The sequence below is a fragment of the Callospermophilus lateralis genome, chromosome 16, assembly GCF_048772815.1.
Source record: "Callospermophilus lateralis isolate mCalLat2 chromosome 16, mCalLat2.hap1, whole genome shotgun sequence".
In the NCBI taxonomy this organism is placed as follows: domain Eukaryota; kingdom Metazoa; phylum Chordata; class Mammalia; order Rodentia; family Sciuridae; genus Callospermophilus; species Callospermophilus lateralis.
This window is the reverse complement of record NC_135320.1, coordinates 32,534,641-32,552,160: the sequence shown is the minus strand read 5'-3', so window position 1 is coordinate 32,552,160 and position 17,520 is coordinate 32,534,641. Positions and strand designations below refer to the sequence as shown.

The following is a 17,520-nucleotide window of genomic DNA, read 5'->3' as shown; positions in this document are numbered from 1 at the left end:
AATTTACTTTCTAGAACTTGACTGAGAAATTAATTTATCTGTGAGACCTCATTTAGTGATTATTTGAAGGGGAGTTATGGTGGAACACAGGTGAAAAAGTCAGTGTAATTTTCTATAAATAATCAACCAATGTTGATTGATCCTTAACTATTCTTAAACTGTAAGACTAGTCAACTTGCATATATCCCTTTAATTTATTTTACATATATTTATTTCTATGGGAGAGGGTGTCTGACAACTTAAAGTTTTCAAAGTTTTTCTTTTTTGAGCCTTCTATCCTTTGATAATATAGTATTCACTGGGAATTTATAATAATGTAATTTATCTAAGGCCTTGCTGAAGCCCTTTATTTTCTTTTATTTTTGCTCCCCTTCCTCCTTCCTTTTTTTTTGCCAAGCAATGATTTAAAAAAAAAAAAAAAAAGACTTCCAGTATAAAATTATCATGGTCACATATGAATGTCATCCTCAAGGTGTAATGGTTGCTTACTTTATAGGACCATGTGCATCTCAAATGCTTTTTGAGGAACAGCACAGACCCGCCCTTAGGGCCTTCCACATGGGAATCTCCCCTACCTGGGCCTGTCCTTAGAGAATGTCATTTCTCAGTGCAGCTAACTTGGTGTGCAGCATGTGTCTCCCTTAACCTACAACTAGTCACTCCATTTGAAGTAACTCGAAATATAACCTCTGACCTATTGCTGCTTAAAACTCAAAGGAGAAACGTGTTTCTGTCAGTGGGCGCAAGGACTCATGATGGCCCTGCTCTTCTAGACATTTTCAGTTTGACACAAGGTACCTGGATCAAGTGCTTTGTGCATTGAAGTTCTGCACTCTAGAGTTCTGCAGTCAGCTCTTGTCAGCCTTAGGGATAACGATCTTGTGAACCCTGCTGTTTTATTCACTCTGAGGACATGTTCCTAAATCCCAATGAATTCCCTCAGTGAGCAGTCCTCTGTGGTTTTTCTGTGCAGATATCGGTTTGTCCTATCTTATGTTCCCTAAAGGTCATAAGCCTTTTTTATACCTTTGCCCTGCATTGATTGAGAATCTTAGAGCAAGCAGATCTGTGCAAACCACACTCTCCTTGACTTCATTCTACCTCTCCCACTCAAATTGTTTTTTCCTAAAAGAAGAAACCTTTTTTCAGTTTTTCAAAGTTATCTAATTATTGTGTAAGTAGTTGGGGGTTAATCTTAAACTCTTCTTGGAAAGCAGTAAGATATAAATTATTCAGAAAGTAAAATTAAGAAACAAAATGTTTTATTCAACAAGAATATGAGCCAGATAAAAGATTGTGGTAAATCACTTTATGTTCAGGAAGCAATTAATTTGCAAATTGCATTGTAACTGCAACTTTGAAAAATATCAACTTTTTGGTTAATGTGTGTACAGAGACGGTTTGAGGTGTCTTGTATGAGTTAGTTAGCTTTCTGTTACTATAACAAAAATACCTGAGATAATAAACTTAAAAGAGAAAAAATCTTCCCATGACTTGGGCAGTTCAAGTCTATAATCTTTTGGCTTCATTGCTTGGGCCTGTGATGAGGTGGCATATCATGGTCAGAGTGCATGAAGGAGCAAAATCACTCACCTCATACCCTGGAAGTAAAAGACAGGAAGAAGAAGAGGGGACTGGGTTCCTATAGGGCATCTACCCAATGATCTAGTCCCCATCTCTTGAAGGTTCTTCAAAGGTTGGGGATATAGTTGTGTGGTAGAGCATTGATTAGCTAACATATGCAAGGTCTTGAGTTCAATTTCCAGCACACACACACACAAAAGTTCACCACCTTATAACAGTGTGACCATGGGGACCAGGTCTTACCAAGTCTTAACAACCAAGCTATAGTATGGTATAACTGTAGCCCCCCAAGAGCACATATCTTTTCATCTTTTCTTTCTGTTTCAAGTCCCAAACCTCCAATGTCTAATTTATAGCTTATTAGTTTTAATTCACTTACTTTATATAAGAAAGCATGTTGTCAATTGTAAAAAACATCCCAAGTGAAAGATTTCATTTTCTCGACCACAGATTTCCAGTTTCTGCATTTATCCTCCATCCCACACTGCCTCATAAATATCCTAAGAACTGCAGGATTGGCGTGGACTCTTTCCTTTTCAGTTTCTCCTTGAGTGTTTTTCCTGAAGTACTGTCTCAGTATTACTTATTCATCTAATCACCTGCATATAAGCAGCTTTGATAATGATAAAGGTTACTACAAAACACATTTATTTTGAGATGTCTTCCTTAATTCTGCTATTAAATTGCATTACACTATTCCCTTGTTGAAGGGAAAATGGGAAGCATGGACATCTGGGAGCATTTTGAAGACACATTTCAGCATTTCACTACCTGTTCTTTGAGCTTTTCCTATTTTAAACTTTCAGTTGGGTTTTGTGGAGATAGAGAAAGCAAAACAGTTATTTTGTGTCCTCAAGGAGCATTTTACCACCAAAGAAGATAACCATGCATGCAGCCAAACCTTATAAAAGTTGAATTTTTAAATACTATGCCAGAAAAGAATGCTTATAAACAATGCATGTACAAAGATTCCTTATACAAGGCGGTGGGGCAGAAATTAGCAAAGGAGCTGAAGTTTACCTGTAACATTGAAAGATCCAATGACTAAGGGAGTAAGGATGGGGAGGGATATTTATTCAAAGCTAGAGAAATAGAACATTATAAATGGGTTCCAGGACAGGGCATCATTCCCATTAGAACATACTTAAATTAGGATTAAATTTAATTAAAGGATGAAAGCATTTTTGAACAGAAGTTGCTTCATCATTTTACAAAAAAGAAAAAAAGAAAGAAACTGAGCCCAGAGAGATGACTTTGAACTATTCACTTAACATGACAATAACACTAATGTGTGTATACAAAATCTTTTAACTTGCATTAATTGCCGGATATCTTTAAAATGGTGCTATCTGTATTTTACTGTTGTTTTTTCCTAAAAGAAGAAACCTTTTTTCAGTTTTTCAAAGTTGTCTAATTATTGTGTAAGTAGTTGGGGGTTAATCTTAAACTCTTAAGAATTACAGATAACTTCCAAATAATTATACAAATTGTGACTTACCAAGCCCCTTCTGGAATGTATTCAGGCCCTGACATCTTAATTCATAGGTTATGTTGTCCACTACAGAGATTTTTCTTTTTAAAGAGAGATAATTTTTTTAATATTTATTTTTCAGTTTTTGGTGGACATGACATCTTTATTTTACAGAGACATTTTAACTAACCGATTATCTGTGTTCTGTCCCATAAGTTAGGGAGGATGTGCAGGTAGACCATCATTTCTAAGATCCATTCTTTCTACAGTAGGTTATTTCCCAAGCCGTGAAAGGAACAAAGATCACCTTTCTGGGGTTCTGGAGGTTCATAATTCATGCTACTAAACCTTGGACCTAGGAAGCTTCTCTCCTTTGGCCCCCAACCTCCAGGAGAAGGTGGCGGCCAAGCCTCCCTTGGTGCCCATTGGATGTTTTCTCTGTCCTATCTCTGTCTTCATCATCACCCAGCAAGACTTCTGGCTTAGAGAAGGAATGATTTCTCTCAGGCCAGTCGGGTCTGGTGGGCATGTGATGCAGGAGGTCTCTTGAGTGAAGGTTCCAGAGACCACGTCCTGAGCCTATGTCCTGGTTGGGATCCATGCTACCTGGGAGCCCTTAAGTTCTATCAATTTCAACCCTTCCATCTCTTATATGGGTTCAGCAACACACCCTTGAATAGATCCAGAGTAGAAGTGGCCTGAAACCCTGAAGAAAGTTCTGTGCTGCCCACTCCTCTAGTTCTTGGTCATGTACTCCTCCAGTTCTTGGCTTTAATGTGTCCTCCCTTTTACTATGAATGAGTAAGTTCTGTAACTCTACACTGTTGGAGTCAAGAGGATAGAATGATGTATGGGGTCGCCTGTCAGATCCTTCCCTAATAGCATGAAAGCACAAAGATAAGTATGTGTCTGTTGCTTAAAAAAAAAAAAAAATGACCACTTTTAACCAATTTTTAAGATGTCAAATTTTATTGGGGAATTAATGACCAGGGACATTTTACTGTGTGAACCAGGGCTGTTCCCTATGCCAGGATGTGAAAATGATAGATATATGTTGGGCCTCCAATGCGTTCCAGGCTCAATTCTGGACATGATGACTTAGCAGTGAACAAATGTCGTCTCTGCCTTCAAGGAGCTTACATTCTACTGAAGGGCACAGGCAACAAGGAAACATAAACTGCATCTGGTAATCAGAAGTGCCCAGAAGGATGAACAGCTGAGTAAGGAGAGTAGAGTTAGGGCAGGTAAACTGTTTTGGAAGTGTTTTCTGGCAGAGTGGCATTTCAGTAGAGACTCCCCAGTATCTGGAGGGACAGTGTTGTGGGCAGGGGAAATATAGACACACCAAGGCCTGGAGGTGGGTCTTTGCTGGTGGATTCAGAGTCCTGCTATTTGCCAGTGTATGGAAGCCAACTGGGAAGGAGGGTGGTAGGGGTGAGGTTGGGGAGGTAGAAGTGCCATCCTGGTAGGCCCTATGGGCATGGGAAGGACTTTTTTTTGCCATCTTTGTAAATTAAGATGGAGACATAAAAATGTTTCTAGGAAAATGGTCTCTATTAGAGACCTTCAAGAACAAAATGTTCATGAGTGGATCTCTTGAATCTGTACCATAGTGGTAAGAAGGGAAAGGTGCCCAACGGTGGGACAGAGTGAACCACGGCCATGTCAGAGATTAGTCTGTTGACAGTACAGAGGTGACAATACTAACCATTAAAAGAAAAAAGGGACTGGGGTTCTATCTCACTGATAGAATGTACACTTAATATGTGTGGATTCCTTACTCTGCCAAAAAGAGAAAAGAAAGACATAACTACTTTTACATTTATTCCCAAAATTCTAATGGCAAAGGATCGTGTGGGCAGAAGATGAGATCTACTGCAAACATAAGGCGACTTATTAAGTAGCTGCTTCAAACTGATTTGTTCCCAAGATTGTTTTATAAAACAATATCATATAAAGACCTTTTTAAAGGAATATTCCAATATTTTTCCCCTTTTAGGGAAAAAAAAAGGAAAGCTGAATGAATGTGTGCATGTTCGTACATTTTCTATTATGAGCATTTAGTTTCTATGGTTTTCTGTTACAGGAGAATTCAAGCATGAAGTTTAAGCCACCACTGGAATTTCTTTAGAGTTTTGAGAATAATAGGAGTTTCAGTTTTGAATTCTGAGGAACAGCCTGTACAGGTTGGATCTAGGCACCCTTCCCCAGCTGCCGTACAGGAGCAAAGATGGTTTTATAAAATGTTGTCTAGAGAATTAGAGGTGGGCCCCATTAGAAATTGTGTGAGTTAAGTTCATCACTGTAACCAAAGACCTGCCAAGAACAATTTAGAGGAGGAAAAGGTTATGTTGGCACATAGTTTCAGAGGTCTCAGTTCATGATTGACCAACTCTATTGCTATGGGCCCGAGATGAGACAGAACATCATGGTGGAAAGGCATGGCAGAGGGAGACTGCTCAGCTCATGGATGCTGGGAAGAGAAAGGGAGGAAGGGACCAGGACAGACATAGCTCCCAAGGCCACAACTCCAGTGATATACTTCTGCCAGGCACACTCACCTGCCTACCACGCAGTAGTCTATTTGAAATATTAATCATCAAATGGATTAATCCACCAATGAGATCTTTTCACTTCTGAGCACTGCTGCATGGCCCAAAACATGAACATTTGGGTGGCCATTAAACATCAAGCCATAACAGAAATATTTATCAGATCAGGCTCTGAGAGGTCACTTTAAGTCAGGGAAAATCTAAATGCTCAGTGTGGAAGTCCTGCATGCTCCTTTCCCATTTGCCTTTCCACCTAAATTTTCTAACTTTCCTGTAGAACAAGCAGCTTGTCTTGACCATGGTAGAAAGCCTAAGATATTTACTGACTCTTTACAGGAAAAGCTTACTATTTATTTAGGACATGGAAACAATCAAAAAGAATCAGAATTAAATTGTGTGGTTGGTCTCTGCTACAGTTTAGATCTTGAATATCCCTAAAGGCCCATACCTTGAAAGCTTGACTTCCAGCCACCGATACTATGGAGAGGCAGTGGAATCTTCAGGAAGTGGGGCCTAGTGGAAGGAAGTGACATCACTGGGAGAGTCTGACCTTAAAGTGGATATTGGGACCTCAGCCTCAGCCTGTCTTTCTCTCTGCTTTAGGCACCCTCTGCCATGTGCACTTGCCATGGTGTACTGTGCCACCACAGGCTCAAAGAAACAGGACTAAGTGACCATGGGCTGAAATCTCTGAGCCCATGAGGCAAAATAAACTTTTTACCTTATTAAGTTGATTCTCTCAAGTATTTTGTCACAGTGATGCAAAGCTGACTGACAGACTCCATGCTGTGTACTATACCTATTGCCCATCCAACTGTCTCTTGGGTTAATTTCATAGTTTTGGGGAGAAATTCTGGGTAATTTCCATTAAAGGTGGTTTTGTCTTGCCCAAACCTGAAGATGCTACCTTCCTTTCTTACCTTAAAGTGATTAAACTCAATCTTCACAGAAGAGTTTTCTCCCATAGGAAAACTATTTTAAGATATTAGAAATATGCCCAATGGATGCATACGATTCTTTTGGCCAGTAGCATTGAGCTTCCTGTATCTGCCTTCCTCTAGGGAATGCCAAGGGAAGCACTATGTTCCTTCCTGTTGAATTAGAGCTTAAACCTTCTGTATCCTTTCAATTTTCTTAATTTGGGCTTGGTATACCATCTGTTAAGATAATATCCCCCTATTCTTAGGTTGATTTTGACAGTCTCAGAGTTGCCTCGGTGTCAATCGATGTCTGTCATCCAGTTCACACTGATTTGTGAAATCATCCCATGTGTTTTAAGTTTGGGTCTCAAACGTGACAATATCCATGTGTAGGGAAGTAGTATGCTGTCTTCTCAGGGTCCCTCATAGCCACAAATAGAATATAGTTATTGATGAGCCTGTCTCATGTTCACTAAATTCAGATGGTGCTTCTAAGGATTTCACAAACAGCTCTACCTTTCATTCTGTGTACGGTATCATCTTAGATAGATTCAGGGTCTAGCCAGAGATCATAGTTCCTCTGGCCTCCCTCCAATGTCATTGTACATGTGGTGAGAGCTTCCTCTCTGCTCAGAGATCAGTTACTTCATTCTGTTTGGGGAGAATAGTCCTTCATCTCACTCAGACTTAGAAATGAGTAAGGACGACTTCCATCCTCCCCCGACACAGAGAAGGGAGCCTGCAGGAGCCCTGAATTCTACTTCCTTTACAGCCACCACTGGCCTATCTAGTCCCAGGGGTGTAAGATTAGATCAGAAGTCTCCTGCTACTCTAGAATAAATGTGAACGCTTATCCCTAAATCTTTAAGAAGCCAACCAGGCCTTCATGCTGTGCAGCAAGACACTGTGAAAATAAAAAGCTTCTGTGAAGGAAAGCATAATTTCAAGAAATATCAGGCTGGGGAAAAAAATCTGCAACTATAATAAAGGGTTAAATAATATATATATATGTATATATATATGAATGAATGAATAGAAAATCTGTAGCTTGGCATGGTGGCACACACCTGTAATCCCAGCTATTCAGAGGCTGAGGAGGAGCATTACAAGTTCAAGGCCAGCCTGGGCAACTTAGCAAGACCCTGTCTCAAGCTGGGCGCATTAGCACACACCTGTAATTCCAGTGGCTTCAGAGAGTGTGGCAAGAGGATCACCAGATCAAAGCCAGCCTTGCAATGGCAAGGCGCTGAGCAACTCGGTGAGATCCTGTCTCTAAATTAAAAAATACTAAATAGGGCTAGGATGTGGCTCAGTAGTTGAGTTCCAAACAAACAAACAAACAAAACACACAAAATGAAAAAAGAAAGGGAAAAAAAAAAAGACCCTGTTTAAAAATTAAAAAATAAAAAGGATTGGGAGTATAGTTTAATGGTAGAGCACCATTTGGTTCAATCCCCAGCATTGCAATTAATCAATTAAAATAAAATTAAAACTTTCTATGGATTTAGGCAGTTCACAAATGGAGGATTAATTTTTAAGTAAATATATACAAGTTTCTCCAACATACACAAATTACTATGGCTACTATTCTACACCTGATAAAATAACAATGACTTATAAGTGCATCAGATTAAGATATCATAGACCCCAGGTTAAATTGACAATCCTTTTGAAAATGCTTTGGCAAAGCAAACAGAGGACATGCTAAGGGAGGATAAGAATACAACCAGATAAAGAGTTTGGACTAGATAAAGTAGATACTAAACTGATGGTTGTTGAAGGTTGGACTTAACCTTAGTTGGAAGGTAACTAATCTGTTTAAGAGGTAAGACGAAGAGCTAACCATTAGGAAGCTTTAGTAAGTCTACATCTATAGGTAGGAGAGCTTTAAAGCTAAGTAAGCCAGCCTAGGTCCTCAATTTGACAGGGAAACTGAGAACTGAAAAAACTGGAAGTCACCTCCCCAGAGCTCAAGTAGGAGTTATTCCCTCAGGGAAACTGGATGAACTTTTCTGAGTTCCAGGTCTTTGTTTTTCTTCTTAATACCAAAGGATTTATGGAAACATTCTGTAGTATTTACAAATGTAGAATTTTAATGACCTTATGTAGATTTTAATATTTTATGATTGAATAGGTAAACATTAACTTTTCAATGAGCTTCTAAAGTAAATACAGCTATTTCCCTTTCCAATGAGCTTCTAAAGTAAATATAACTATTTCCCATTTATAAATGTTTTGACTAGCTGGTGGAAATAATTAGATAACTTTCATAGCTTTTAATAGAGTTAAACACTATTTGCATCATTGATTTTTTTCGCATCTACTTTGCATGCTAGACACTGTGCTCTCAGAATACAGAACTGAATACCACCAGGTTCTACTCTCAGCAGAGTTGATGGACATTTGCTCAAAATAATTCTGACCATTATTTATTATCCACTGCAGACATAAATAATTGCAAACATCATATGGCCCAACAGTAGAGGTAAGAGAGTAGTTACAAAGGAGAAAATAAGATTTAGAGAGAAAATTCACAAAGATCATTGAGCGTCATCTCCAAGGTTGATAGGAATTTCATAGACAGATCAATAAGAGTGTAAGAGTTGAGAAAAGATATTTGAAGAAAAAGGAACAGCATATACAAAGTTATGACCCTTTCAGAGAACTGAGATAATAAGGTCTGTCTTTCTCAAGTAGCCTATGAGCAGGGAGAATATTTAATATGAGGTTGAGACTTTTCTTTCTCTCTTTTTTAAGATTGTTAACATAGAGTGCTGATGCCGTGCACCATTCTAAGTGCCTTTATGAATATATACTAGTTTTATCTGATTTATTCCCATTTATTCCTGTCTTACAGATGATAAAACTGAGTCATTTAAAGGGTAAATAACCAACATATTTCTATTGCCAATTAGCAGTGAGGTAAAAATTCAAAATGTGGCAACCAAGTCCAGTGCTCCAGGTTATAGAATCTAGACTCCTCACCTTCCTTTTCCATGCTGGGAGCTTGGGGCACTGAAGGTAGAATAGAAGATGGTGAAAGACTTAGACTAACAATCCTGGAAGTAGCCCATTGTAAGAATTGGGGCAAGAGATGATGAGAGTTTGAACTTAGACCAAAAGTAGCAGAGTTAAAAAAAAAAAAAAAAAAACACAGAACTCAGTCTTACTTTGATGGAGCTTCTGGGTATGAAAGCTAGAGAGATGCTGACCATTTCATTTTTTGTTTGTTTGTTTGTTTTCCAGTTCTTAATCATGACAGATTTTCTCTCTGTACCTTTACCTGCTCATGCACCTGCCTAGGACCCGTTGGTATCTTGGGGATCTGAGTTATGTGGACTTCCTCCATGGTCTCCCAGCATTCTGCTTTCTCCATGTCAGAATCTTCTCCACATTGTTTTGCAACTTCTCATTTTTGTGTATGAATCAATGCCTTCCTCTGTATTTGAAGCTCCCAGAGAACAGGGACTGTGTCTACTTGGTACATCCTTACTCTCAGGCTCCTTGCACAGTGCCTAGAACAATGCAAACATAGCATCCAGTCCCTGGTTTCTTAAATGAATGCTCTTCAAAGTCTTTTCACACCCATGCTCTCAGTGGGGGTAAAGTTGAATAATTTAAAGAGGGTTTTAGTGAAACATGAGCTGTCCATGGATTAGAAGATTAAATTATTTGAGTTGCTTTTGTACAACTAGGAGGAAGGAGAAGTTAGAGTAAGGAAAGCTGGTAGAGAAACTCAGAAGCATTTAATTCCACCTCATAGAACAAAAAGCAAGAGGGGTTGTTGTTGTTGTTGTTTTTATGTAGTTTGCCTTATTTTTAATTTTGTCTTCTAATAAGTGGAAGCCTGTAAGGTGTGATTGTGCATTTACTTTAATATTTAAAGGTATCGGGTTGTTCATCTTTTAGGGATTTTTTTTCTCTTAGATAACATGATTTCACATTTTTTCTTAGCTCAATTAATTTGTTTTTTTAAGATGGGCTTACAAAATTATAGCTTATCTATTTTTTTAAAGAACAAAAAAGAGAAAAAAGAAAAGTTGAGGTGAATATTTAAAAATTTTTAATTTGTAATTTAAAAGAAGAGGTAAACACCAAAATGAATAAATAAATAACGGAATGGACAATCAATAAGAGGAGATGTAAGTTAAGAGAACCTATATGAGGTGAAGTACTTTGAGGATAAAATTAAGTCTATGAAATCAAGGACATGGCTTAAGGTAATAAGACATTACTTGATTTGTTTTAGTTCTTCTCAAATAGAACTTCCAAAAGTCGAAAAAGCCACAATTTGAGATAGATTTTATAGTGGACATATTGGAAGTACAGGTTGAATCAAATGCCAGCTCGGCCCATTGCAAAATGTATCTTATTTTGAAACCCTGAAAGAGATTGTTCACAGTTCTATTTCAGGTAGGGATGATTTATATGCCTCCATGGAGATGTATGTTGCAGTATATTTTTAAATACAGAAGGCCATTTTTCTTCAACAAACAACTTTAAATCCCCTTAACAAATTTAACATATATTCATTTGGATCTCTGTAAAATATGGAAGGTTGATGCTTGGCTCGGAACATCTTAAGGAGAAGACACTTTAGCTATCTGGCCCTGCAATACAAGAATATTAACATAGACTGAGAGAATGATTAATATTGACCAGCCAGTGTCATAGTCTAACAGGCCTGTGAGATGAATAAGCTCAAAAATACATCCCAGATAACTAAATAAGTTGACCCATTGAGAGGAGTTGTTGTGGACATTTTAACCATAATTAACTAATGGGCTTATAGGCCATCCTGTGGTTTCTGGGTATGAGAAGTGCATGATCAATTTATATGAGGACGTTTGCCATCTTGTTAGTGATGAACGAAGACTTGCAAAAGTCTCGTCTAATAGTGGTGAGAGCTTATGCTGGTATTCAGATTAAACAGGAACTACAGAGCTGTTTCTTGTGATTTAGAATGAAATTTGTTCTAAGTCTGTTTCTATCTGCTCCAACACACATGACGGATAGCCTTGCGGGTAGAGTAATGGCTGATGGTATATTAACAAAAGCTGTCAGACCTTTAATTGCTGCTGTGTGTAGTTTTCTGTTTAATGACACACATGTCAACATCAGAGTGAAAACAGTCAGCCCTCCTATTAGAAGGAGAGATTCTAACCCTTATCTAATAAAGAAAGAGCTGAGAGAGAGAGAGAGAGAGAGAGAGAGAGAGCGAGCGCGAGCACTGGGTATTTGGAATTTGGGGATGGTGAACATTATTTGGTGTACTATATAGATGGAGGAAAACTGTGCCTAAAACTGACAGTGAATGGTTTTTGTTCATTCTGGACACAGGATAAGAATCTATCCCAACTTCACACCCACTGCTCAGCTCTTTTTTATTCGGGAGTTGTTCTTTATTTTGTGGTTTCTATGTAATTATTTCACTGGTTTTTCTGAGTGAGCCAGATAAATAATGTTGATGTTCTGCCTGGTTTGGGATGTTTGGTTCAGAGACTGAGACACAAGAAGAGCCTGTATCGGATGCTATACAAAGTACAGGCATTGACCACATATCTGCCCTCCTTATCTTGTCCACCTACTTGCTGTCACATACAATGGGGAAGAAAATAGGAACTTAAAACTTTCAAAGAAAAAAAAAAATCTGCTTGCTGGCTCGGTTTTCCTTGCCACAGAGATGGTTTTCCTTTTCATCTTTTCCCATAAACCAGAATCCTTCTTGGAGCTGGGAGAGCCACAGCTGAGGAAAATGTGTGTGGCTCTCAGTGTACCCTGGTGCCATTTGTGGAGTAAGAGAAGTGGATGAGGTGGTGGTGGGGATACCTCTAGTGACAGAGAAACCCCAGAGAAAATCTAGGCAACTGAGTACAGCCTGTTGTCTCTCACCTCCAATTAAAGTTTCATTGTTTTTGATCACTCTTTCTTTCAAAATGGATCTTGGAATCAAATATCTCATAAATCATTTACCAAATGCAAGTTAAAGATAATGTAGGAGTTAAGCAGAATGAAATGTTCTTTACTTTTCAAACGTCCCTCTGAGTTAAAACAAGGTTGATCTTGACACCATGGTGGTGGAACTAAAAGATAAAAGTCCTTCCTGTGTTCTTACAGAGTACAGTACAATACACAGCCCTTCAACACCCATTAAAGATTCAGATTCTGACCGATTGCGTCGAGGTTCAGATGGGAAATCGCGTGGACGGGGAAGAAGAAACAATAATCCTTCACCTCCTCCAGATTCTGATCTTGAGGTATGTCATTGCTGACGCTCATGTAAATAAATATAGGGCATCCTGTACCTGACTGGATTCTACAGAAACAGCTATGATCAGTATCCAAATGCTTTTGTTATTGCTTTCTTTTTCTTATTAACATTAAAGCAATATTTTCTCTCTTCCATATTAACTATAGGTAGGTTATGCAATTTTTTTCTTTTTTTCTTTTTTTTTTTGTGTGTGTGTGTGTCTGTGGTGCAGGAGATGGAACCCAAGGCCTTATGCATGGTAGGAAAACCCTCACCACTGAGCTACATCCCAAGCCCTATACAATTATATATTTCTGTGTTTTCTTTCATAGTAACTATATGGTAAAGCATTTATTTATTTTTGTCTTATGAAATATATAAAAACTATGTCATTATTCTTGAACAAGATTCTGTTGTACTATTCAGTACCATTGCCATTTCTATTAAATAAGTGGCAGATTAAAAATGCTTAATAAAGTTCACTTTGAAATTGAAGACCCACTTGTGTATATTGAGAAAGGAAAGCCTGGAATATTCTAAACTGAAATGGGTAATCACCTTCTGAGACATGTTTTGGTATAGTTCAAAAGCAGGAAGGATTAAGTAAGAAAGGGTGGTAGATTTCATAGCCTTGAATCCACTGCAATTAAGTTTCTGCTTTTGCCAAAGTGAAATCTGATGGTGGAAAACATGATTATTTTGGCTGAAAAGATGAAAAATTTTCCAGCAACATCTATGGGCATGAATATGTACTGGTATGAGTAGGACTGGGAAGAAGAGAAGCAGACTTGGGAGGTTTTTCATGGTGTCTCAAAGACCTTTTTGAAATGAATTCCTCCAAATCCAATTCAAAATACCCCAAAAGGGTGTCCAAGAGTACGAGTGGTCTGTCTGCTTTCGTTGTTAAATGTCTATAATCTGAGAGCCAAAAAAAAAAAAAAAATCCCAGCCAGAAAAATATACAGCCATCCCTTGGCATTCATAGAATGGGTTCCAGAACGCTTCTGCAAGTGACAGAATCCACAGATGTTCAGATCCCTCATATAAAATGGTATAGTTTTTGCATTGACCTGTATACATCCTCCTGAACACTAGTCTAAGTCCTCTCTGGATTACTTACAATTCCTGATACAATGCAGACTATGAAAATGATTGCTATCTTACATTATTTAGGGAATAATAAACAAGAAAAAAGTCTACCTGTTCAGTACAGAGGAAATTTCTTTTTCCAAGTATTTTCTGTTCTTGTTTGAATAACTTGTGGATTCAAAGGGTCAGTAATACATTCCATCACTTTGATAACTGCCCAATAGTTAACATAAGGTCAATAGATGAAAAGTTTCAGGTTTTTTTTTGGCTTGATAAGAATGAAACACAAGATTAGTTATTTAACACTTCTTAATGAACAGAGATAAGAAAAAAAGATAAATTGAGTGATTTTTAATGGATTGTCTTCTGTCTCTCAGAAGTTAAGAACAAACCTTATAGTTCATTTTTTTTGTTGTTGGGGATTCTACTATAAAAGGAAAAGAATATATATTACCCCTCCCCTATGTTAGATTGACATTGCCAGTATAATTGTCTTCCTATACCTCATCTGAAACAATATCTGGGGAAGGAGAAAAAAAGTCTGCAAGATGCTCTTTGGAACAAGTAAATTCTGATTTCTCGTTTTTCTCCAATTTTAAGACTACATTTTTATGTTGAAGTTAACTGGATAACAGTTTTCTCAACCAATGGCAGACACATTGATTTGGTTCTTCCTTTGTAGAGAGTGTTCATCTGGGACTTGGATGAGACAATCATTGTTTTCCATTCCTTGCTTACGGGGTCCTACGCCAACAGATATGGGAGGGTGAGTACCAACGGGCATTCATTTTTAAATTTCTTTGGAATAAATATGCCTAGAATTTATTTTGTTGTCCAAATAAGCAAAATTTAAATTGATATCATAAATTCAAAATATAAAAAGGAAAATAACTTATTGCTATAGTCAAATATACAAGTAAGGCAGAAACACATAAAGGAACCAAAGCAGATTATTTTTACAACTTTAAAAATAAGATAGACGTTATGTTATTAAACTCAAGCTTATTTCAGACCTGATGAATAAACATGATTGAATGCTATCTAAAATACATAGGTGACATAGAAAGATATTTTTGTGTTGCATTTTTATTTGCCTTGTCCTTTAATTTCAAAAACATGAATGGAGTAAATATTTCACTTGCTCTTATCTTCAGTGATGAGCAGAATTGGTATTTAACTTTTAAAATGCCTGTTATGTATGTCTTTACATGTCCATTGCTATTGGAGCTAAATGTATTTGAATGGTGTGCATGTTTAGCAGTAGACTATACATCAATGTTAGAGCTGTAGAATTTATCTTGGTATTGTAGGTAAAGAAGAATATTACAGACTATCTCTTATGAGTACATCATCTATTTCAATGTATTCTATATTTGGGTTTCCCAACACCTGAAAATTACTTTTTAGTATATTGCCTGTTGGTTTTATAAATATTTCCCATGAAAAACTCAAGTTATTTAAATTGACTACAGTTAATTCCTGAAATTCTCCTATAAATGATATTTCTAGTTTTTTAATCTTTAAAGAAATAACATTAAGTCATAGATCCTTGAAGCTATTGCGTTGGAGCTTTAGAAATTGAGTTCTTATATCTTGATGACTCCAAAGTTTTATCAGAATTAAATATTAAAATTGATACCCATAAATGGAGTATGTTCTCATTGCAAATAGGCCAAGTATTCTTTCTTTCCATAGATATTTATTTCAATAAATATGCATTAAGTTCCTGTTGTGGAACTATTATGCAATCTGGAGGTGAAGGTATGGATATGATCACTTTAGCTTAACAATCCAGCTTTCCTAAGCCTAAAGTCACACCTAATCACAGAAAGGCTAGAAGCACACAGTGTACACACACATGCGTGTACACACACACACAAAAAAAAACAAGGATATTACATCATTTGAATTTCTATTTAGACATATCTATAAAACACAGTATGTCCCATCTTATTGTTAAGTAAATTCTCTGAGAAAAAAATAATTAACAAATAAAAGTTCATAGAATCAGTTAAAAAAAAATGTTTTGTGTGGCCAGCACACAATGAGGATTCAGTAAGCATGAGTTGTGTTGTTGTCTGTTTTGTGTTATGTCTTCTATCAATACTACTGTTAAACCTATTTCTGTAAAAATTGATACCTAAAAATTTATTAAACACTGAACTATCAACATGTCATGAATACGCAGAGCCTTGAATATCTTCTCAACTGAGCCATTATGTCACTTCAGCTAACTTCTAAAGAAGAAAGCTGGTGACTGGAACTCACACAAAAGTGTGTGTGAGAGAGAGAATATAAAATTTGAATTTGCTTTCATGTTTAAGTATCAACCATAAGTATTTTAGGTCTTTACCAAATAGTATTTGGTTTGCTTATTTAATTTTCTCATACTAGGGCATATCATATTTCTCATATAATCCTCAAAAGTCAACCTGATGTATTCTTTAAAGTATGTATGGGTGATCAGAATTATTTAATTTTAAGTTTACTCTTTGTTGATAAGTTGAGGAGGCTGAGGGGAAACTTAAAAAGCCTGTTTTGAGGAAGATCTTCCTGAGGGTGACTTTGGGCCTGAGGTCTGCATGTGGCCATCTGGAGAAAGCCTTCAAAACAGAGGAAACAGCCAATGGAGACAGGAAAGGATTTGCTGTTTGACAGACAGTGAGGCCCCATGTGACTGAGCTCAGTGATGAAGACAGAGCCTCAGTAGAGATGTGGTTGGGGATGAGGACAGGTTCCAAATGGCCTCCCCAGCCATACTTAGGAAGGCTGATCTCACCACATGCCACAGGAAGTCAGCAGAGAACTTCAAGGGGGAGGTGAGCTCAGAGTTACAATTTTAGAGTACTTAGCAAATTGTGGAGAATTAATGGTAGGGAAAGAAAAATAGGAATCTCAATAGGAAGCTTTAGCAGGGATCAGAATCGTTAGAGGTAGAATTAGAAAAGATGGGATCCTGGATCATTTTGCAAAGAGAGAATAGAATTTAGAAATGATTTGGATTGGAGTAGTGAGTAGTTAAGTGACAGAGAAAGTGAAATATAATTCCCAGGTTTTGTCCTGAGCACCTGTGAAAATAGTCATGTATTTGTTGAGATGCGGAAGAACTAATTTGGAGGAAAAATGTAGTTTAGTGTTGGTCAGGTTTGAGATGCTTATTAGATGCCTATTGGGATAAGGCAAGGAGAAAGTTGTAAGGTGAGCCTGGGGCACCCAGAAGGACTGATCTAGGAGGGAGATGCCAGATTAAGGCTCAGCAGTGCCCAGTTTTGGGGTCAGAAGCTCCCTCAGGTGCTGGTTTGATTTCCTCCTACACATTTATTGAGCATCGCCTCTGCTGGATACTGTGGCCGACTTGCTATCTCATCACCTGGAGGCATCCCTTCTTGTCAGGGTGACTAGAAGATGCATTGCTGAGGACGTCAAGTCATAACCAGAGCATGCAAGAAAGCTTACTCAATGTTCTCACTAGAGATCATTAGAGTTGATCCGAATTTTCTCTCAACTTCTCATCAAGTCTTGTAAAAATATGTGGTTCAACAAGGATACGCCCTAGCAATAACAACTAAGCTGATCTAAAGGTCTTGCACTGCTTTTGTTCCCCTAAAGTTTAAAAGCAGTTCAATGGCAAGACTGCTTTTTAGTTGTGTTCCT

The 17,520-nt window shown here is 37.6% G+C and overlaps 1 protein-coding gene across 2 annotated transcripts in view; it reads left to right on the top strand.

Annotated features, from left to right (window-relative positions):
• Window positions 1–17,520, top strand: part of Eya1 (EYA transcriptional coactivator and phosphatase 1) — a 140,169-nt gene that overhangs the window by 62,617 nt on the left and 60,032 nt on the right. For both annotated transcript variants that reach the window (XM_076835421.1, XM_076835419.1), the window contains exons 8-9: window positions 12,645–12,784; window positions 14,549–14,632. In XM_076835421.1, the coding sequence (XP_076691536.1) occupies window positions 12,645–12,784; window positions 14,549–14,632 (224 nt within the window). The remainder of the gene's footprint in view (window positions 1–12,644; window positions 12,785–14,548; window positions 14,633–17,520) is intronic.